The sequence below is a fragment of the Buteo buteo genome, chromosome 3 (assembly GCF_964188355.1).
Source record: "Buteo buteo chromosome 3, bButBut1.hap1.1, whole genome shotgun sequence".
Classification (NCBI taxonomy): Eukaryota; Metazoa; Chordata; class Aves; order Accipitriformes; family Accipitridae; genus Buteo; species Buteo buteo.
Genome location: NC_134173.1, coordinates 52,034,270 through 52,057,548, shown reverse-complemented (window position 1 = coordinate 52,057,548; position 23,279 = coordinate 52,034,270). Strand labels below are relative to the sequence as shown.

The window sequence follows — 23,279 nt, the reverse complement described above, 5'->3', positions numbered from 1 at the left end:
ACTAAAGCTGGCAAAATGCACCCGAGTCTCCAATGAGACTATTCTGACCACTGAGGCACTGTATAAAACAGAAGCAGTGGCACTAATTCCTCTTCCAGATGTGTTTTTGCTGGGAACAGCAAATTTTCACAAAGCTGCACCTATTATTCTCTGCACAGCTAGCCTAGACTTCTCCTTTCCTGTGAAACCTACAGCAAATAATGCTGAGACTGCTGCTTGTTTTAATGTTCCCTTTAACTTCCATATATCCATCTGCCATATCTTCTTTTATCCTCTGAAACTTACTGAAACATGTCTTTTTGTCCTGTGGTTGTGCCTCTCCTTGTACACAGAACTCTGCTGTGCAGCTGAGATTCCCAGATGCTATGAAGCTGCAAGCAGTACTAAGTCCACATCATGCACCCATTTTTTTGAATGTGGAACATGTACAAATTTCCTCTTGATATGCAATGAGAATAAAATTTTGTCACAGGTAGAATGACACACTTCAAGAAAACCCAGGTCCCTATTGGTAGGATGCCAGGTATAAATGTCAGCATTTTATCCCATTCAGTCACCTGTTTTTACATCACAGAACTGTCGTCCCTTACCACCTGCCATTTCTACTCCAGTGTGACCGAAGAAAAATAAGGGTGCTTAAGTCAACAGTGGGTCTCCAGTCCTTCAGCAACTCTTTTCCATGTTCTGTGGGCAAATATCTTAGTTTCTAGAATGTCTCAGTTTCATTTTTTTGTCTGATGCCTAGTTTTGAGACAAAGGGATATCTGCCTATCTATCCATGTCAGTTGTGATTGTGACAGGCCTTTCTACTTGTAATGCCTTTTTTTAGTTTTCTGTGTATTTAGGAAAGATCCAAATACAACAGCAATGATTAGCTTTGCCCCCAAACAGAAATAAATCTCATCAACTATTAAGTATTAGAACCCCATTATTTACACAAACACAATGAAATACATATATTAATCTCCGAAGCTCAAATTTTACCTAGGCACAGAATGAGAGTAATAAAATTATACAGTGAGTAAATTGGGAAAAGAAAGATGTAAATACAGGTGAGTATGTGGGAATTTTTGACACCAAAAGGAGAAAAAAATACAAAGACTGACCCTGGTCCTGATGACGTTGATTTGAGTAACTTAGGTCCTGTGTGCATAGATTTGGTTCAGCGTCTGAGGTTCTGAAACCAGAAATGTGAATTTTCAGCTGATTCTTTCCCTTTAAGAAGCCACCATAATTGAGTCATGAAAACTTTTTAATCTCTGCAAAAATGTGCTTGTAAGTAGAGTAATACCATAAACATAGATGAATGCTCACTCATGCTGGACCTTTAGTAATAGACTTGCAAGTCACTGTCAGATGATTTGTTTCCACAAGATGCCTCATTTTTCTTATGTAATTTAGGCAGCTCAAGGCATGAGCATTATCTTGACCTGAAAGAAAAAAAAATCTCCATATACAGAGTTTTGTCTTATTCTGGCAAAACTCCCCCATGAAAGAACTGATGTGCTTCAAACACCCCACTAATGGTACAGTAAATTACATTTTCTCATTTGGAACATTGTAATAGATTTCTCTACAGAGTGATTTATCATGCAACAATTAGGAACCCTAGGGAATTAGATGACCATTTTAAATTTTATCAGCTTGTTTCAATAAACTGTTAATGTGACCCTAATGTTTGGGAAGCACTTTAATATAATCAGATTTCAGTTGTTCAATCTACTGACATTAATGGCTACCTCATTAATCATAGGATTCTCACTGAGACCTCAGAGGCTGTGCTAAGTTCAGTGGACCAGTTCTTACAATAATAAAAACAACAGGCAATTTTCAACAGGGAAAAATTCTCACTTTAACTGCAAAACATTGGTTTTTGTTATCCTCCAGGAGTTGACAAGGTCATTTAATAATCCCCCAAAGCCTGGAAAAACAACATTTTTGTGTAGTTCAGCTTTATTCGTAAGTTGGTCAATTAAAAATTATACAGTCAGAAGAACTGCCATCCTTTAACAGTGGCAGCCTAAGATGTAAAATATGAAAGGAAGATTAAGTAATAGCCTATGTACGATTGGGTGTTACCATTCAGAATATCTACCCCACGTACCCAGGGACAGTGATGTTTACTCCCTCAAAACACTTGTATTCCATGGTGATGGCTCTCACTTTGCTGAATAATTACTAATAAAGCTTACTAATATGTCAAGCATTTCAAGAATAATGTAGTGGCTTCCCTGCCATCACCAAAAATGTTGTTCTCTTCTTTCAAAATATCTTGTTTTCCTGAGTAGTTTAATGGAAGACAATATGAGTAATACCAAATGCTTTGTCACCTTGTCCTTTGAAAAATCAGTGGCAATTCTGCTATCACATGCCCTTTTAGAGAGTGAGGAGATATGGTGTTAGAATTTGTGTCTCAAATTCTAGGAAAATTTTATGACCATCCTTCTAAAAGTCTTGACCTTAGGTGTCCTTATGGAATATGTTAGGAAACACACAGTCATATTCAGTGCAAATATTGAAGAGGTCTAGGTATGGTTTGAAGGAAAGTTGAATCCTTTGCAAGGGCAGATAAACAACCAACCCCTTGAATATTTCTTTTCTTTTGTTCAGAAAGGTAGTAAGAAGAAAGCTGTGGGCATGGGATGTGAGGATATATTAAAAAAAATTCTGAGAAATTAAACCAGCAGCAAAACTTACTAGTATCATAAAGAGCTGTAAACTGAACTCAGTAGAAGAAGGAGCTTTTCTCTTCTAGTTGCACAAGTTGGTTCAGCAGCTGAAGACTTGCTTGTCAGCCTTTGATGGACAGCAAAATGGTGAAAACTTCCATTGCTTCCAAAAGAAAGCACTTTTTCTAATAAAGTATATTCTGGAAATGAAGGATCCAATAATTGCTCGTAGCTCTAACACACAGCCTTGAGAATGCCAAACAGCAGTAAGCATTGAAACAGTTAATTTAAAAGTTGATTTTAATAGGTCTTGGTTTCTTTATCGATAATGCAATCTAACTTAGGTATATATAATTGATAAGTTATTCACCTGACAGTCAATACTGTTAATGTGTACTTAGTTTATTTGCTGAGTTAATCTGTCCAAAACAGGAAAACGGTAGCAAGCCAGAGAGGATATGTACGGTATTGACATATTTATCCAATAGGTTGTTGGGGCTTCAATAAAATTAGGTTTACCAAGTTAGAAAGTCAGTTCTTTAAGACATTAGCAAGGATCATGCATTTTGATTCCTACTTTGTTTAATAATGAAGATAACAAAGACCACTAAATTAAGTCTGGTTTTCTAATACATTTAAAATACAGAAAGATGACTTTGATCTTATCAGATAGACGTGTTCAGAGGAGGAAATGTTAGCATCATTTTGGATAGACTGGAAGGCAGCAATGTAAAGCCACACAGCAGAGGTGATTGTTTATATAGCACCCAAGAAAGGGATGCAGCATTCCCAGATATGTTTTCAAGTTCAGTGAAAAAAAGCAAGGAACAATAAACATCCCTGGATCACTAAGTCTACATCCTGGCTACCACAAGCACCACACCAGGGACTCTCCTTAATGTCTGTCTTAAAAAGGGTTGGATTTCTTGCTACAAATTGCTTCCATTGAAAGCTACTCCAGCCTTTCTGCTCTCAAATGATCAGAAATCTTCTTAATAATCAAATAAAAATCATCCAGAGTGAGTTTTGTCACTATATTACTCTTTTATAAAAGTATTACCATACTCTTTTTGATATTTGACTAGCATTATCATCTAGCTTAAATATTTTCCTACCAGGCATTCCCATTCCCTTGGCATATATCCCACCAAACTCCAAGTTTTCTAATTCACTGCCATATGAAATATTTCTTATTTACCTTGGCATCCAAAGCTTTTCATTGTCTCTTCCAGATTCATCTAATTCTTCTGGAATATGGCTGATGAGTCTTACAGAAGTGGTCCCATCAGAAGAGAACCTAATATTGGGGTGCAGAGAGCTATGACAAACACACAGGGGAGTGGTGGAGTTATAATTAGTATAGAAAAGAGGATTCAGATATTAAAAGACTGAGAGCTGCTGTTCTGAACTAGCCAGATGCACATACGTGTGGCTATAGCAGAAATTGTACGAGCACGGCAGTAGAGAAAGTAAACTCACAAAGTAAGCTATCGTATGACGAGTTCTCAAAAGCTTATCTTCTAGTTCTGTATAGATTTTTTATTTATCAGAAAAAATCCTATGGAAAAAAACCCTGATATAATTTTAAAGGGCCAATGTGAGGGAATCACGATTAGCAAAAGGGCAGAAGTACTGCAGTGAGAGCTATCATTAGAAGCTAACTAAAAAGCTTGAAAGGTTCTGTAATACAGGACCTCTCTATAATATGCACATGCAGGAACAAATGGGAGGGAAAGAGCTTCTTGGAGGTGACTGAGGTGGGAAAAAAGAACTAGCAGAGAACATAGCACAGCTGGAGACACAGGAGATCAGAACAAAGATACAGGAAAATGAATGGCACCACAAGATTTGGAGAGACTGAGTCATTTTAATATTGACTAAAATCCCTAAAAAAAATTTCAAGCCATAATCTGTTAGTGATTATATATGTGGCCTTGACTGACGGTCCAGTGCAGGAGTTACCTGATGTATGGCTTTAGTGTGAAATGTGACATTTTTAGTACATGTTTTCGGCAGTGATCCATCACAGCATAATATGTAAGATTACCCACTGGAACCCAGTCTTTTTGCTTCAGGTGATTTTATTTATAGTTTGTGCAGGAGTAGATGAGGCAGTGAATCTAGGCTAGCATAGGAGTAGAATAAACGAAGTACCTTCCTTCTGGATCGTGCTTTGAGACAGAGGAGGAACTGTCAGTTTAGCATCTCATGTTGAAAATCTATGGCAGGCTTTAAAGGGACACCTAACTCCAGGACACAGGTCTGGCTGTTTGCTCTGGGTTTTGGGAGGGAGGGAGAATAGCAAGGGTTGGTGTTTCAAGGGAGGATGGTGTTGTTTGGATTTCATTCATTTTGCTCCTTCTGATTGCTGTTTGGGAAGGAATGGCTTTGAACTCTTAATTGTATATTTTGTTTTTATCAGAGCACAGACCTGTCCTGTCCTTTCTCACTCCCCCGCCCTGCCGGCCCCTTTTCTCCTGCAGTCCTCACTTTAATGCTTTCTTCCTTCTCTCTTTCCTTTCATCTTTCACCCTGACAATAAACAGTCTGGAGCTGAATCCAGAGAGCAGAAACGGCTCTGATTCCCTCCCCACCCAATAAGGATCCCAATAAAACTTTTAAATGGCATCCAGATCTTAGCTGTGTGGTATAGGGTCTGTCTCTAGTGAAGAAGAAAGCAACACAGCATGATTAGTCAAGGAGGAGGATTTTCCTCGAGCAGTCTTCCACACTAAAGAAGGCGCTCCTACATTAGCAGTAATGTTTTTGTATACGGAAATGAGCACTAGGAATGGAAGAAGCAGCAGCTTGGGAAGAAGTGGAGCCTGTGCAGAAAGGATGATGAAGATGCTAAGGATTAAGAGCCTGGTTGCCTCTTGATGCACCAGGTATTTATGTCAGTAATTCTCATTAGGTTTAATGTGAATAACAGTCACAGATCCCCTGGGGACTGAGAGAAGAACAGATTCCTTAATGTCTCCATAAGGAATACTTTGAAACCTTCATAAAACATTCATATTTGATGGAAAGGAAAACCTACTTTAATAAAACATTTTACCACTGTTACACAATCAGCAGTTGGTATTTTATCTACTTGAGTATCATGTATAACATACTTGCATTGCCAGTATACATTATAAGGCTAAGATCACTTTACTTCATATTATTGGTTTGTTTATCTAACATTAGCAGTTCATTTTACTGTAACCTCAAAAAGGAGTATTTTAACTAAGTAAGCCAGAATGAACCCAAGTTTACAGAACAGTTTCTTTTTTCTTTCTCTAAGAGCCTATTTCTGAATGTGGCTTCAAAGGCAGACATCTATACCACAAAACTGCTGAGTTTGAAGCGATTGTTGTTTAAGGTCTATTTTACTGCCTTAAAGAAGGTCACAGTTAGGTTGGGGTCCCTTGTTCTGGGCACTGAATAAATGCAGCAGACTTTCGGAGGGGTAGTTTGTTAACTAAAAAGGGGGGTCACGAGACACCTGATGTGCCCTAAGGTATTTCACCTGGCTGCTTCAGAAGGCCAAAATATCCCACAGGCTCCACGCCTTATGTGCCAGTCCTGTGGGGAGGCTCTTAATACACCACGACACACAAAATGGCATTAGATGCCTATGTTCAGGCAACTTAATCCCATCTTTAAAATGTCTGCTGCTTCCAGAATACATCCAGGGATGTTTTGCTTGTGACTGCACACCCTTAATGTCCTTTGACTACAGAATGGCACAGGACATTCATAAAACAAGGCACACAGCTACTGAAAATACTCAGGGTTGCATATACACTGGTACAGAAATAGATACAAACAATTCAGAGGAGAGCAAGAAAAGTAAGCTCTGCTCCATAAAAACCTTTCTCTGTCCTGCTGTAATTATCTTCGTATAATAAGAATATTCCAAGTCAAACTAATGAGTATCTATCGTTGATGAAATTTTACTTATTGTATGTTATTTTTAATTCATGTGCATACATTCTAGAAATCAAGGATAAAATCTGTCCAAGTTCCAGTGCAGCTGGGTAAGTACAGGTGTGTGATCTCCAGTGTTTTATATACGTTTTAGTGGTTGCTGGTATTTCAACCATTGTGAAACTAAGAGTAGTACACACTTATAGCTCACATATCATGAGTAAAATCTGCCACACTTCTTGAGGAAATGTTAAAATGTTCAACATCCGTGTTCTCAACAAGTAAATAACACATTATAGGGCTACATTATGACCAGATTATATCTATTAGTTACTGCTGTGCACCATGTAAATCTCCAGATTCCCCTGGGAAATGAGAAAATCATTTCAGACTTCAATAACTAACAATCAGTTATTGCTCTGGGCAATAATAAAGCTGAATGCAATTACCTAAAGTGAAGTTAGCAGTGTAACAAATGAAATACAGATTTCTTTCTCTCCTAAAATAAATGTAGCATCTCCTCATCACACACTACTGCATGGTATAATAGGGTCTTCTAAACAGTGTATTGTCTGAACAGCCTATTTGAGATTTGAAATATATGTGATTAAAACTTATAAAAGTTACTTTTTATGATATCACTTGCATGATTAGTGCTGGAAAAAGACTAACGGCTATGAAACTGCAAAAGTAAAGCACTCATTCTAGGAAAACAGATTTCAAAACAAGATTCTCTGCTCCCAGTAGTACTCCTCTTCGCACAGTAAAGACAATTTACCCCAAAAGGGAAATAGAAAATTTCTGTTCATAAAATGCCTTTGATCAGATTTTTCTCAAAACATGCTAGAGTTGTAAATGGAGCATTTCAATCCTCATACTTAGCTTACCTCCTGTCACATTAATTTATTATTTATTCTGCTAACTTGAAAATGTACAGTCTGTTAAGGAGGAAAAAATGTTTTTAATTTTAAGCTGATTTTTAAATGAAGTGTTTGAGAACTGAAGTCCCTAGAAGATAGAACTTTTCTTAACTTAGCACTGGATTGTATAATATAAAGCATATACATAAATGTTTGCAGGATGAGGATTTTTGCATATAACTCCGGAATGAATAACATTTTCAGTAAGAATGAAGAGATTAGATACTGGATGAAATAAAAATATATAAAAAAATATTCATAACTAAGAATAATATTGTCTTTCAGATATGCTACCTTTTGCCTTGTTATATAGGGTAAGTATTAATTCTCCATGCTGAATTATTGCTAATTAATATTTGCATGTACTTCCTCTTTGTCACTACAGAATTCTATTATCCTGGAACAGATTTCCCTGTAAAAAGTTAATCCTAATTCCTGATCTTTTGAGAAACCAGCTTTTTATTTATAAATACAGGTTGGGATTGAACCAAGAACATTCCAGTTCTTTCCAGCTACTCAAATCTTGTTTTATGCATGACGTTGAAGAAATAGCTTCTCATTATGTTATTGGGTATTTTTTATACATTATCCTAAAGTGGCGTTGACATTTTTTAACAGCTCCTTGGAAGCTAATGACCCCCCTTTCAAACTGTGTCCACTATTTTGTTGTTGCAGGGTAGCTCATTAGTGTTACACAAAGCTCATTTTCAGAAATTTTCAGGCAAAGAATACCTTTTTGTTGTACATTTATATGGTGCATAGTTCAAAATTTCATTAGTATTACCAGTATTAGTAATAATAGATTTACAAAATATGTCAAAGGAATTCCAGTCAGATCTGGCTGCCCTTCATTTGGGTAAATGGTTTATTGGAATAAAGATACTGAGTCAGTGGATGCTCTAAGCAGATGAAAATGAAAAGATGGCTCACTTTGGCTATACTAACCCTGAAAATCTTCTCTTTAGGTAATTTTACCTTATATTTAGATCATTCTGATATCAATCTCATTTAATTAAAAAAAAAAGAATCCACGCAGCCATTAAAGCAGGGCAGCATCAAGAAGAGCTGCAATATCAGAAGCTAGGATAAAACATTACAGCGCAAAGCTGCATGATTTTGGTTCAGTATTTTCTCAGTTAACTGGAGCAGTGCTTGGCAATTATTTGTCAGGTTTGAGGAGTTCCAGCTTGTTACCGCTCTATTCTTATTCTACCCCTGCAAAACAAGGAGGAGAACGAGGATGCTCTCCATGAATGCTGTCCACCATTACGAGCTTAAGATTAAGTGTCCAAACTCTGGGTCTGATAACATTTAGATACAGTTTTCATAGGGGAGAATGAAACTCACAAAGCCGTATTGCAGTCAAGGGGAATTAAGGAACTAATTACCTTATGCCTTTGGACTTCTGGTCAGCCAGGAAACATGGGTTATGTCTGTACTTACTTAAGTGGTTTGAAGTGCTGACAGAGAAAGCATCCACATTATCCTTGAATTCAGGCTGTGTAAAAATCCCATCTGCTTTTCCTAGCAGGTGATGCCAGGATCTTTCTAGGAAGGATCCTTCTGCCTTGTGTCAATCATTACCAAAGGGAAAAGTTGTTTGGGGGGGCAGCCCCACCAGGCACAACATGCCAGCCACACAGCGAGGGAGCTGGTGCCCGTGCGGCTGCAGAGCACTTGCCGCCACTGTCTTCCCTCCCGACAGCAAAAAAGGGCTGGCCACAAACGTGGTCCAGAGGACAGCCTTGAGGTAGCTCCTGCACTATGGTGGCCTGTAGCCACGACGCGTCCCATCAATTAGGCAAAGGCTGTCAAACTGAAAGACCTGCTTTCTAATTGTGAATTTGTTATTAAGCTAATTAGGAAATTTTGGCAGTCCACTTGTGTCTGTGGGAAGAAATGGTAAAGCGTGACTTTCCTAATAACAAAACAATAGAGCACGCATTAAAGATATTAAGAAATAGACGGTGAACCAAAAAAGTAGCTGTTATTGAAGATACATTTCTACCGAGATTTTGCAGGGAATGACAGCAGGCCACACATGTTTTAAGATTTTTTGCCAAAGCTCCAGCTAGAAATATAAATTCATTTTGATAAAAAATGAGAACAAAAAGTTTGGAAGATAGTAAATAACATTGAGGATGGAATTAATACAGTGATAAGAATCTGTTGCTAATCTGGAACAATTACACCATTTTTAAATGAAGCCAAACAAAGAATTGAAAGCGATACCTACAAGGGTGGAAGGCTTTATCCTGAAAAACAACGATTTGAAACTGTTACGGTCACCGATCCCAAATGATTCAATGCAGTTTGCCAAAACAAAGCTTTGACAAAGCACATACTCAGTTGTTGGATATAAAGTTATGTAATAAAAGTAATGGCCAGGGTTAATGACACGCTTTAATTCTGAACTTGTCACTGATGGGATCATTTTTGGATTAACTCATGCACTTCTATCATCTGTACTTTTAAAAATGTTTTGAAAAATTAGATGGACCACAGCAGACAGCTGTAAAAATTATGTGAGAGCTGAAGGAAATGCCTAACAATAAGAAATCTCAGTAAAACTTCCCCAATCTCAGTAAGTACAGTTTATTAAAAGGAGGGCTAGACTGTGTTCTGACTACAGTGTATAAGCACCTTCGCAGTGAAAAGATGCTCAAGACTTCTCTGTTAGATAAAGATAGAACAAGAACCAATGGCTGAAGGAGGGTATCAGATTCAAATAAGAAACTAGGAACAACTTTATTTGGCTGTTGGTTTTTTTTTTTTTGATCTTAACTGTGAAGGTGTGGCCAGCAGTGTGCCCAGGTGGCCAAGAAGGCCAACGGCATCCTGGCCTGTATCAGAAATAATGTGGCCAGCAGGGGCAGGGAGGTGGTTGTTCCCCTGTACTGGGCACTGGTGAGGCTGCACCTCGAGTACTGTGTTCAGTTTTGGGCCCCTCACTACAGGAAAGACATGGAGGTGCTGGAGTCTGTCCAGAGAAGGGCAACGAAGGTGGTGAGGGGCCTGGAGCATAAGTCTTATGAGGAGTGGCTGAGGGAGCTGGGGTTGTTTAGTCTGGAGAAAAGGAGGCTGAGGGGAGACCTTATCACTCTCTACAATTACCTGAAAGGAGGCTGTAGCCAGGTGGGTACTGGTCTCTTCTACCAAGTAACTAGTGATAGGATGAGAGGAAATGGCCTCAAGTTGCGCCAGGGGAGGTTTAGATTGGGTATTAGGAAAAATTTCTTTACTGAAAGGTTTGTCGCTGCCCAGGGAAGTGGTGGAGTCACCATCCCTGGAGGTATTAAAAAAGCATGTAGAAAAGGCACTTCAGGACATGGTTTAGTGGGCATGGTTGACGGTTGGACTTGATGATCTTAAAGGTCTTTTCCAGCCTAATTGATTCTATGATTCTAAGGCGATTAATTATGGGAACAAACCGCAGCAGACTCATGTCCCTGTGCTCAGCAAACCTCTGCACAACAGTAAGCAGGCAAGTTTTAATAGGACAGGATATACATACTGTGAGATCAGATGATCTAACCTCCTCTTCTGACTGTAAACTATGAATCTGGGGAACGTAGGCACCATTTTACTGGTGTCCGTGATGAACTATACTTTCACTGAAATGCATATAACCTGTCACAATGAGTGAGACAAAACTCTGCAGGAGCCATACTTACTTTGGTCTGAATCATGTAATCATTTAATTGAATAATCTTGTTACCCATCCATAAAATATATGAAATATATAAAAGTCTAACACTGCCCACATAAAACAAACATTAACTGAGAAGAAATATTTCTAAGTAGCCTTAACCACTAACTATAATGTAAATGCTACTCTGATGGCTGTAACCTTAAAATAACACAAAGTCTTTTTTTAAAAAAGAGATGAATGTCATATTTATCCACTTGACATGCAAATCTACACATATACAGAGTTTTACCATACAGTAAGGTATGGAATTTCTGGCTAAATTACAAATTTACTGTGAGGAAGGACCAAAAGCAGGGCTCCTCCACAAGGCAGGTTGGCCAAGAGCTGCCGGCAGCTGCAGGGCAGGCATTGCCCTCACCAGAAGGACCCAAACCCATAGCATTTGTACGTGATGGGCAGAGAGGGGGAGATGACTGGGTCCACTGACGACCCCAGATAAGGCAAAGCAAGGAAGCAGGTCCATGGTCCAGCAAGGACTTCTGTTTTAAACCTGTTGCCTGATTTTTTTCATTTTCTGCCCTCTTCTTTTTTTATTTTTGGTAGCAAATAATTGCTCCTCATTTACAGTCTCTACAAGCAATGACTTTGTGTCCCTTTCTCATGTTATCTCTTTTCCAGGATGAAGAGCTTTAATCAGTTTAATCTCCTCTTGTACAGTAGCCAAATCTGATCATCCTTGTTACCCACCTCCGTAATGTTTTCTGGTTTTATGTGTCTTTTGTGAGACAGGGTGACAAGACAGAGTATTCAAGATGCAAACACATTGTTGCATACTGTGGTATAATGAGGACTTCTGTTTTGTTCTCTGTTCCTTTCTAAGCAACTCTGATTGTTCTAGTTTGATTTTTTGACCTGTGCTAAGCACTGAGCTGATATTTTCCAATAACTACAGTGACTTCAGGATTTCTTTCTTGAATGCTAATATAGACACAGCTAAGGCTGTGTCTATAGCAGTACAATGAACTCTGCCAGAGGCTGATCCTGGGCACTTGCATTTGATCACCTGTGCTATTAAATAGCTAGAACAGTCACCAACACAGTATTGGCCTATGTCAGCTAGCTCTCTCCCAAACAAGCTTCCTGAAGCATGAGCCATTGTCTACCAGGAATGGTTACTAAAGGTAGCCTGCATGTAGCCACACTGTTGTAGATGGTTAGAGGGATAATACTATGAGCACTTGCCATGACCTCAGTGTCAAAGAACAGTCCTGGGTAAACAACGTACAAGTATGTTCAGGTGACAAAAGGAAGACTATGGAAAATGTGGGCCCGTTGCTCAATGAGACGGGGCCCCTGGTTATGCAGGACATGGTAAAGGCTGAGGTACTGAAGGCCTTCCTTGCCTCAGTCTTTACTAGCAAGAAGGGCCTTCAGATTCCTAGGTCCCAGAGACCAGGGGGAAAGGCTGGAGCAAGGAAGATGTAACCTTGGTGGAAGAGGATCAGGTCAGGGAATACTTAAGCAAAGTGGACGTACATATGTCCATGGGCCCTGACGGGATGCGCCCACAAGTGCTGAGGGAGATGTCATTGCGAGGCCACTCTCAATAATCTTTGATCGATCGTGGTGACTGGGAGAAGTGCCTGAAGACTGGAGGAAAGCAAATGCCACTCCTATCTTCAAGAAGGGCAAGAAGGAGGACCCAAGGAACTACAGGCCAGTCAGCCTCACCTTGATCCCTGGGGACGTGATGGAGCAGCTAATCCTGGAAACCATTTCCAAGCACATTAACAGGAAAATCATCAGGAGTAGTCAGCATGGCTTCACCAAGGGGAAGTCCAACTTGATAAACTGCTACGATAAACTGCTGAAATGACTGACCTGGTAGACAAGGGGAGAGCAGTGGATATTGTCTACCTGGACTTCAGTTAGGCCTTCGACACGATCTCCCAGAAGATCCTCACAGACAACCTGTTGATGTATGGGCTGGATGAGCAGTGAGGTGAGCTGAAAACTGGCTGAATGGCCAGGCGCAGAGGGTGGTGATCAGCAGCACAAAGCCTAGTTGGAGGCCAGTAACTAGCAGTGTACCCCAGGGGTCGATACTGTGTCCAGTCCCGTTTAACATCGTCATTAATGATCTGGATGATGGGGCACAGCAAGTACCCTCAGCAAGTTCGCAGATGACGGTGTTATTGTCCATTATTTGTATGGATAGTTATTTCTCCCATGGGGTATGTGCCATTCTTATTGCTGGATTTCATCAGCCATTTTAAAATGTAGTTCCTGAATATCATGGTATGTTTCTGCTAATCATTGAAGCCAGTTTTTCTTTTGATTGTTTTTAATTATTTTGTATAATCAGAAAATTTTGTTGCTTTACTATTGAGTCATTTAGGACTGTATTGAGCAGCATGCATCCCAGACACATCATTGTGAATATAACACTATCTCGTTGGTACAAAAACAGAGCTATTTTTTCTATTTATTTTTTCTAGGCTTTAAACCAGAGAAGTAACTTTCCTTTTATCCCATAGCAACTTAGCTGTTTTGGATTTTCAGTTACAATATTTTGACCAGTCATCCTTACCTGCATTTTTAGGTGACTCTTTCAAAGAACTCTGCAGGAGGCATGACCCTCATACTCAAAAAATTATGGGGTATCTGCCCCCCATATGTGGCATCCATCTAGTTCTACTTGCTATTGTAGTTTCAACTGTTTTCCCTGGTACAGAAGTCAGATGTGCTTGTCTGTAGTTTCCTGGCTCCTCCTAGCTTCTCTTTGTGCCTTGCTTCCCCATCTGTAAAACTGTGATGTTGCTACCCCTTTATCTTATAGACCTGCAATGAAGATTAAGTAATTTTTATTTCTGAATCACTCAAATGTGAGTGATATCAATGACTATAGGGCATTTAAACTATTGAGAGAAGTCTACTAAGTAGCAAATAAAAAAGGGAGAGCACACAAAAAACAGCAATAAGAAATAAAATGCTGAACAACTTATTATTTGTAGTGTGCTGAGTAGAAGCATAGACTGTAAAGCTGAGAGGGATGATTATCACCCCCTAGTTTGTTTTACAGCTTCTCAAAAGCCAGGAGACATCCTTACTGAAAAAGGTTTCCTCTTCTGGGAGGAAAAAAGCACCTATTCAGTAAACCAATGGAGAATCCAGTATAATGCTTAGAAAAAGTGTATGTCTTCTTCCTATTCTCACGTTGTCGAGCTTGAACTCCCAGCTATTAGCTCTTTATATATATATTCTTTCTAATGGTATATAAAGTTTAAGGAGTTCTTTGTTACCAGATTTTGATTGCTCAGATAGCTTTTCATAGATGGTGATCAAAGCATCCAGTAAATTTCCATTGTTGCATTAAACAGATTGAGGTTCATGAGGCTGGGTCTTACAGAGTCCCTTTGGCTGGATATGCAAAGGGACTTGGGCATCTAACTGCCGCTTTAGGTGACATTTGCATAAAAATGAAGTCCAACATTTAGTTGTCCCTTAGACACTAGACTCTCAGAAAGTTGCTGCATCACTGTGCCCATTTCATTGGCATGATAGCATCTGGTCTGGTGGCACTTCTCAGATCACACCTTACAAAAAGTTATCCAAGGAAAGGCCTTTTCATGGAAAAGAAATTCCTGTTTTACCTTGCAGTCCAGAGGAAAGGGTATTTATCTGGTGGGAATTGTTTTCAACCCCTCTTTTCTACTTGATTCAAAACAAAGACTAGATTTCAGGTCCCACACTTGCTAGGAGAGGGCCCTAAGGATTCTGCTGTTGAGTAACTGGGTGTATGAGGAAAAGCTCTCTGTTTCTCCTACTGATGTGTTCAACTCTGTATTACCTAATGGAATAGTATTGTAGAAAGGAGGACAGTTCATAATTCAGTTAAGGCACACATCTGGGATGGGAGAGAAGTTCAAGTCCAGACTTAATAGAATATTTTATTATTCATACAAAATGGAGATTCCTGAGGGAAACTGAGGAGAACTGTATCAACCTAGTACTTTGGGGCACTATCCTGCAATATGGAGAACCTGGCTCCCAAACTATATTACAAATAATTTATAAAACTGTAAATAGGTTTTTGTTTCCCGGATGACCACACCAATATTTGGAGGCAGAGCATTTCTTTGGTTAATTTTGGCATGGCAAAACCCACATTCATTCTTGGAAGCTGAGCTTTTTCTCTGATTCTATAATAGATAACTATTATGTTGATACTTAACAGGCTACCTTTTTTAAAAAAATGAACCAAAATAGCATCACAGTAATCTTCAAAATATGTGATTTTTCCCAATATGAAATGCATCACTATAATTATCTAATTAAATCAGTAAGTATGAAAACCTTCTCTCACAACACAGACAACAGTTGTTCAGGTGTAAGAACTGTATGTATTACATATAATCATATTTCTAAGGACTGTATTAGAAAAAACATCATCTATTATAATGTTATTAATCTTCGGTTGGAATCGGGACATGCACATATGTATATAAAATTATTATTGAGGTGTGTGGGGATGTTAGAGTGTCCAGATTCAGTTCATAAGAACAGACAATCTCTACCATACAGGAAATCTGTTAATATTGCAGAATATAAATAAGTTTGGGGTTTTTTATTCTGCAAGGTCCCTAAACAAATCACAGCTTAGCTCTGTCTTGTAATAGGCCTGTTCCAAGGACCTTTGAAGTTTCCAATTGACTCAACAGGATTTGGATCTGGCCCTAACGTAGTAAAACCTTTGTTGAATGTTTATAGATAACCACCTAGTCAGTGCTGGCTTAAGAAAAGAAAAAGGAAATAAATTAAATGCATCTTCCAGTGACATAAGCCTCATGAAGAATTAACTAGGATAAGCACTTATTCTAGTTGGTGCACTGTCGATCTGAACAATGCAGACAAAAATAATAATTAAAACATAGCTTCATGCTGAGATGAAACTTTCAAGAGTGTCTACTGTGTTAAGCTTATGATTTTTCTGGTTTTGTATTTGCAAGCATAATTATGTCCCAGAGGCAACAGGAGCTAGCGCTTGTCAGTCCCCATTTCCCCCTCCAAGAGGAGATTAATTTCTTTACACAGAAATCCAAAAGTTGATGCCAGAGCAATAATAATAATGTAAACAAGTCTTTTACTCTTTTAATCTGGAATGCATAATTTAATGGCATAGTTGTATAAATAATGAAAATACCACATCTACTTTAGACAATTAAGGGTAAACTGAAGGTAACATTTAATGTAGTATTGATTGACTGTATCAACAAAATGACGGCAGACATCTGTATGGATGATAGCAGTTAGGAAAATGCTACCAAGTCTATCAATACAGATTAAGTAGGGGTGGGATGGAGCAGACTTGATGGCTCAGAGTACTGGTAATGGAATATGGAGCCTTTCACCTCCAGCACACTGACTCGCGTGAGCCTAGGTCAGTCTGTGACTGAAAGTCATTATCATCAGATGGTTCTTCAGTGAAATGAGTTTGTCCTAATGGCAGGCTGTCTGTGTCACAAAACACACCATCTATCATGACTGACACTACATTGAGATATTCAGCTGGAAGGCTGGAAGGAGAGACGACAGTCTCCACATCCCTTGTACCCTGGCAGGGTGCAGGGGTAAGGACAGTTGTCCAGGGCTGCTCTGCTACAGGCTATGCTGCAAAGGTTTTAGGAACATCTGATTTTACAGACAGTGGTGCTAAATACTAACCAAGCAAAGAGCAACACGAAGGTAGGTACCTGTGCTAGAGAAATTGCAACTGAAATGTAAGACAAGACATGAACTAACAGATAGAAATAGTAAATATGGGAGAAGCACAGTAGGAATCAGCTCAGCACACCAGTGGCATCAAGTAATGGTAGCTATCCTGCCATACTTGTCTTTTGGATGGATTGGAGAGTAACAGGGTTACATGGGGAAAGCAAAACTGGGTTTGTTAATAAAATAAAAGCACAGTGGAAGCCAGTATCCTAGGTAAGTTAGAGGCAAGAAGCAACATATTAATGCTAAGTGAAAACAAGACAGGATAGGAATAAAGGATTTTAAAATGAAGGCAAAGTGCATACAGAGCTGGTGTAAAGACAGAAGACACTGGAGAGATGCAGAGGGAGCAATGACATGGACAAAGGGATGAGCAAAGGGCATTATTTCTTTCAGCAGCAGTTCTGGTTGGATATGAGCAGAGCAAGACTGTACGTGTTGGATGGGGAATACTGTACCTTTTAGAAGTTCTGGACTAAGGTATTACTTGAAAGATTTAATAACAGCCTGAATAGTAGCCCCATAGTTGTTGTTTTATCGGCAATACTCAGGTACAGTTCTTGATGAGAGACGTGGCAAAACTCTTACTTACAGTGATGGCAAAATGAATAGAACAAAATTAATTAAGAACAGTCTTTCACATCTTTGAGCTTTACCTGGTGGTTAGACATAGATGAGGAGACATCAGGTTAGACAGCAGACAAGTTGTTCCATTTTGGGGAGTTAGTTTTCTATATGTTAATTTAATCTGTGTTGTCAACTTGCAACAAAAATGTTGAGCATCATTTTCCAACCTTTTATCTACTGAACTCTAAAAGCTCAGGGACTGCTTCTAGGAGCTCTGCAAAAGATAAATAAGAAAAGGAAGCCTATTTTCAGTAGGCTTAACTTAACTTCTATTCAAAAATTTTTCACAAATCGTCAAGTTGAAAACCACTGCATAGGAGGAGAACAAAAAGAGACAGATTCTTGTCAAATTGTCAGAGTAAGTTGAAGATCTTGTGAAGAAATGAAAAACAGGAGGAAAACCAGGAAAAGACAGTCACTGAAAACAACGGCCAATACATTTTCTTCAAAATTTTGTCAGATAAAATTAAACCATGGAAATTTAAAAAAACACTTTTGGATCTTTCAATTCATCTGCTCAAGGCATATGGCACCAAATTGATGGGTGTGGCAAAATCAATAAAATATTCCTCTCTGATTGATATACATTTCAGTTATAGTTACAGATTTAGTAATTGTATCGCTTGTGTATTTATACCTGTAAGAGACAGATTATAAATATCCTATGACACGTATACTCCACCCAGGCTGCTTCTTATCCTTCAAAACACAGCAAGGCTGTCAGCAGTACTTTCTGTCATCTAAATGTCAACCACCCTTCTGACCATTCTACCAGTATGCGTGCCTCGTCTGCAGAAGAAACCTTGCGATGGGAAACAAACATTTTTCCCATAAAAAGAGGATTAAGAATGAAGAAATTAAAGACAGTGAAACTAAAAATGGTGAAAATTTCTCAGTGGTTGTACAGCTCCTTTTTGTGAAGTCGTAATTCCTTATGACTTCTTTATGGATTCAGTATCAAGGCTGCTGGGCATACTCGATAAGGTTTATTAATAAGGTTTATTACCTAGAAGAATAACTTGGTGGTGAAATGAATATTGTGATTAGGTGAAATTAGGTGAAACTGAACTAGTACTAGATGTATTTTGCTACAAGGACTCACAAGGACAAACTCCTCAGCAGGGGTTCAGATAACACAAAATCATGTAGCCGGGTACACTGATTCTTATATTCCTTCATGTTTATTTTGGTTGTGATTACGCAGTCAAAAATCACGTGTAACAGCTATTTGAACGTGATTGCTGTTTTGCACATAATACTGTATTCGAATATCCATGACCATAATCATGACTTGGGTTTAACTGAATGATATCAAAATAATCAAAATAATCAAAATAAAGTATTAAAATATTTTACATGTATATGGTTCCTGGTTTACCATTAGGAGTACGAATGAAATAGAATATTGTTGAAAATTCTGAGCACACAGTAGTCAGAAAAATCAGATGTGGTGCCCACGGTGGGTCCCACAGGGGACAAGATACCCTAAGAAGAAAACATAAGGTTGGGTCCAGTGAGCTGCCATGTTCAAAACAGCTGAATACCCTTAGTGTGAGATTTCTTGGCAGAAAAGGTACAAAAAAGCTTTGTGTCTCACCACTCGAAATCAGGACAGGCTGTATTTCTGACAAATTTGTTTCATTTCAGCCATCCATTAAGTGTGCTACAGAAATGACTGGAGAAAACTCTGCGGTTTGGTACGCGTGCCAGACAGAAGCTCTGATGAATCAACTTTTCTGTAGGCTCATTCTGACTCTGTACACATGTCATCTAGAAAGATGGGAAAGTTCAGCCGGGTATGGCTTTCACTTCCTAAGTTGCAGAGGTAAACAAATGCAAGTATTTCTTTTTTGTGTATCTCTCCTTACAGAGGAGCATTAATACTTGGTTACCAACCGCCATTTTGCAGGAAGCAGAGCGTGCACGTGCAATACTAATCAGTAAGCTATTCCAAGAGTCAACAGCTTACTTGCACCGAAGTAAATGAATTAGCTGTTGCAAAGGACCTAGCGTCATCTCAAGGTGGTGAAAAAGTACCTGACAGGGTTAGTAATTTCCCCTGCGTTATTTTCTTAGGACCTTAAACCTAAGTTCCCACCGAAGCGGGCTTGTGATGGTGATGATGTGAAGGTGGTCAACTGCTTTCCATTCTACACGTCTGGAGCAACAATTCTGATACAGGTAGGCAGCAGAGCGGTAAAAACCGAGCGGCGGGTGTGAAGCAGGGGGAGGGGGGGATGCTGAAACACCCCACGACTGAACTTTCAGCCTCCCCCAAAGCATCTCCGCGCGGAGACCCAGCGAGACGCCCGAGAGGCGCAGGCAGGCGGGAGCTGGCGCCGCGGGGCCGAGGCCGGAGGCGAGGGCCGAGGCCGCCGCCGCCGCCCGAGCACCCTCCCCGACCCACCTGCGGCCGCAGCTGCCGGGCGCCGCGGGAGGGCGGGGGCCGGGCAGCGCTCCCGCCGCCGCAGGTGCCGCGGGGCCGGGTCAGTCCCCAGCCCGGCGGGCTCGGCGCCTCGGCCCCGCGCAGGCCGCTGCCCGGCAGGGCGGGTGGGAGCGGGAGGCGGGGCGGCGGGGACGCTCGGGCAGGAGGCGGCGGCAGCCCCGCCAGCACAGGAAGTCGCCCCGCCGAGAGAGGAGGGAGGAGGCAGGAGGCGGAGCTCTGCCGCTCGGCCCGAGGTACCGCGCCGCTTCCCGGGGTGGGCGAGGGGCCGCGGGCGCCAGGGCCGGCCGGCACCGGCGGGCCTGCGGTTGTCACGGCAACCACCTCCCCCCTCGGGGCGGGGGGGGTGGGCGCGCGCTGCCCCGCCGCTCCTCCGGCGCCGCCATTGGCCTGCGGGCAGGGAGCGTCCGCACTGGCGGCGCCGCTCGGCCGGCCCGCTGTCCGCCGCGGGCCTCCGCTGCCATTGGCCGGGAGAAGGCGCTCGCCTCCGCGATTGGCCGGAGCGCGCTGCCAATCGGGGCGGTGCCGCGGGCGGCCGGGTGCCGCCCTCGGAACGTGGGCTGAGGGGCCGGGAGGGGTCAGCGGCCGCGGCCGGCGCGGCCATGTTGGGTGTGGGCGGGAAAAGACCCGTCTCACTTCTCTACCCCCGCCCCCGGCGGCATGCGCTGTGCCGGGGAGGTGAGAGCGGGCGGCTCCCCGCGGGGCCGGGGCCGGGGCCGGGGCCGGGGCCGGTGGTGCCACCTCACGCCGCACCGAGCGCTCCTCGGCTGCCGGGCCCGTTTTCCCCGTGCCCCCAGGGGATGCCAGGCTGGGTCCCTCACCAGGCTGCGACTGGCTGATTTGGAGGGAAATAAATCTCTTACCGGGGCGTCTCTTCGGCGAGGGCTGTGTTTGAGGCCTGGGCCTGGAGGCTGTCAGGCTGGCTGAGCTGACAGAAGCCTGCGACGCGTCCATGCGAGGACACCCCACGGCTTTCCCTCATGAGCTCAACTTCTCACGTGCTGCCCGCCAGCGCGGTGTGGTTGGGTATGTGTGTGTGTGAAACCCCGTCTGTGTGGGGTTTCTGGGTGTCTGGGAGCTGGACAAACAGCTGCTTTCTGTGGGGGTGTGTGCGCGTGTGGGTGTGCATGCGGGCGTGTAGGCTGACCCCCCACGTGCAGTGAGTCCAGGACGTGTTAGAGCCGCTGCACGTGCGGTGCGTAATGGGGCTGTATGTGGTCGGACAGCTCTGTGTATGCAGTAAATCTGATACAACCCAGGCTTGTTGAGCTGGCTGTGTTTACCTTGCAGGCGTGATGTGTTCCGGGTACGTTGGACTCATTTGTGTTTTCTGCAGAGTGCACTGGCCATGCTTACCCTCAGAAAATGCTGGACAGAAATATGGGAGGCACAACATTTCTAAGTGTGAAGTGTTGGCAGGGATTTCTGCCAGCGTATTTGCATGGCTCTCAACTGGTCTGCCTTACATCAGCCTACGTAATTAGGAGGACAGAGCATAGTACCAGAAAGCCCCTTTGAAAGAGCTTATGGTATAACCGGGCTGTATGTACAGCACACACATTCACACACAGTAATTCAATTACATGTCATAGAGGGCTCAAGTTCTTTGCTGTTGGGGACCAGGCTCGTTCCTAAAGAGCTAATCAGAATGGAAGGGCACCTGTTACTAAAGATATGTTGACTTTCTTCCAGCCTTTGCTACTGATGTGTGACTTCCATAGTGGAAAACTGTAGAAAGTGATGTTTAAGGGATACACAAAAATCTACAAGTATGGGGAAAATTGAACCATTTCTGAAGTAGTGCTATTTGGCCTGTCTTCCTTGGCTGAATCGCTTCACCTTTTGGTACAAAACGGGCTGGCGATAAACTTCATTGTTCAGAAAATAGCTTGTCTGCTCACTAAGGAAAAATTTGGCAGATACTTTTGTTGGCATGATTATCTTTGATCACAAATTACTACAATTTACCCTTCTAAGACTTGTTTTCTGTCTTCATGGAAGCTGTGAAGATCTAAGCCTACTTCAGGTCAGTACTGTAAGTGTGAGCATAGAGAGAACAAGTGTTGACTTTGAAGTAAAGTAATCCCACCATTGCAAACAGTTGACACATTTTTTTGTAAAAAGGCAATTGCTCACTTTCTTCTGTTATTCTTGCTTCAATATGTAAATCCTTTTTGTAATTTATTTTATAATTTATAATTCTGTAATTTATGTATAGTCCTCTAGCTGAACCTGTTTGAGCAGGGGTAGATGAGCCCAAGTAGATGACCTCGAGGTCCCTTCCAACATCAACAATCCTGTAATTCTGTGAGCTTGATTTGTTAATTTAACCAAGTAGAGGTTACAACAATGTTCTACGATTGACTTCTTAGTCTGTCTAATAGTATTTTGTATCTGCAAAAGCAATATAGAAGATACTTAGTTGTTTCAACACAGATGTGGAAGCTCTTCAATTATCTATGTTTTGAAAGATTACTTCGCATGACTAAAACAGAGATTCCTGTTAGCATTGGTAAAACTCCTCTTATATTTAAATTTAAATCTTGTATTGATATACATAGAAACACATACGTGTGTTTCTATTAAGTTCCATAAAAACAGGACTATCCCTTCCATTTCAGATGCAAGCAGCTGAGTTCCTGAATTCAGTTACTGCATCACATTGAATGAACAGGATTTTTCCATACATCTTTCCTTAAAAACAGACTTTAGCAAAAGGTGACATGCAAAAAGACACATACTTTTCTTCATAAAATCAAGAATAAAGGTAGTGCTTTTATTAGTGTTTTTTTTTTTTTTATTTTCATAAACTTGAACTATACAGAGTAAGTTTATATGCACTGGAAGATTCCATGTGCACTTCTGCCAGTTCCCTAACTTCATAGCTCTTGCTGTTACACTCTGCAGCCTCTTCAGGAAAGGAAGCCAGTTTGTGTGCCAGTTTTATAGCAGGTACAGGAAAATCCTCTGACTCACTATTGGTCACAAATACAGAATGAAGACTAGTCATGTAAGCTAATATATTAACCTGTTATGTTGTCCACTGTATATCTAGGATTTACTTCCTTCAAATATTTCAGCCAAATCCTGTAGCCCAGTCTTAAAGGACGACTTAAGCTCAGTGTACTTTATGGCAGTAGCTCCAGGAGACATCCAATTTTAGGAGACTCTGCATAGAAAACAAGACGAGGGGTTTCTTTTGCAGTGCAATGAAGACCTTTTCTTTGGATTTTTATGTGAAATTTGTTTCTTGAGACCATGAATTGGTTTTTGTTTCCTGT

General features: G+C 41.1%; 1 protein-coding gene across 6 annotated transcripts in view; it reads left to right on the top strand.

Annotated features, from left to right (window-relative positions):
- Positions 1 to 20,174: 20,174 nt before the first annotated feature.
- TRIQK (triple QxxK/R motif containing) overlaps positions 20,175 to 23,279 on the top strand; it is a 62,482-nt gene continuing 59,377 nt past the window's right edge. For 3 of the 6 annotated variants that reach the window (XM_075023593.1, XM_075023592.1, XM_075023590.1), the window contains exon 1: positions 20,175 to 20,234. Coding sequence is in view for 3 of the 6 variants with exons in the window: in XM_075023591.1 (XP_074879692.1) it covers positions 20,979 to 21,024 (46 nt within the window). In the remaining 3 variants the exon portion in view is untranslated. Of the gene's footprint in view, positions 20,235 to 20,610; positions 21,025 to 23,279 lie in introns of those variants that run through there. The other 3 variants (XM_075023591.1, XM_075023589.1, XM_075023588.1) reach the window with 1 other exon arrangement.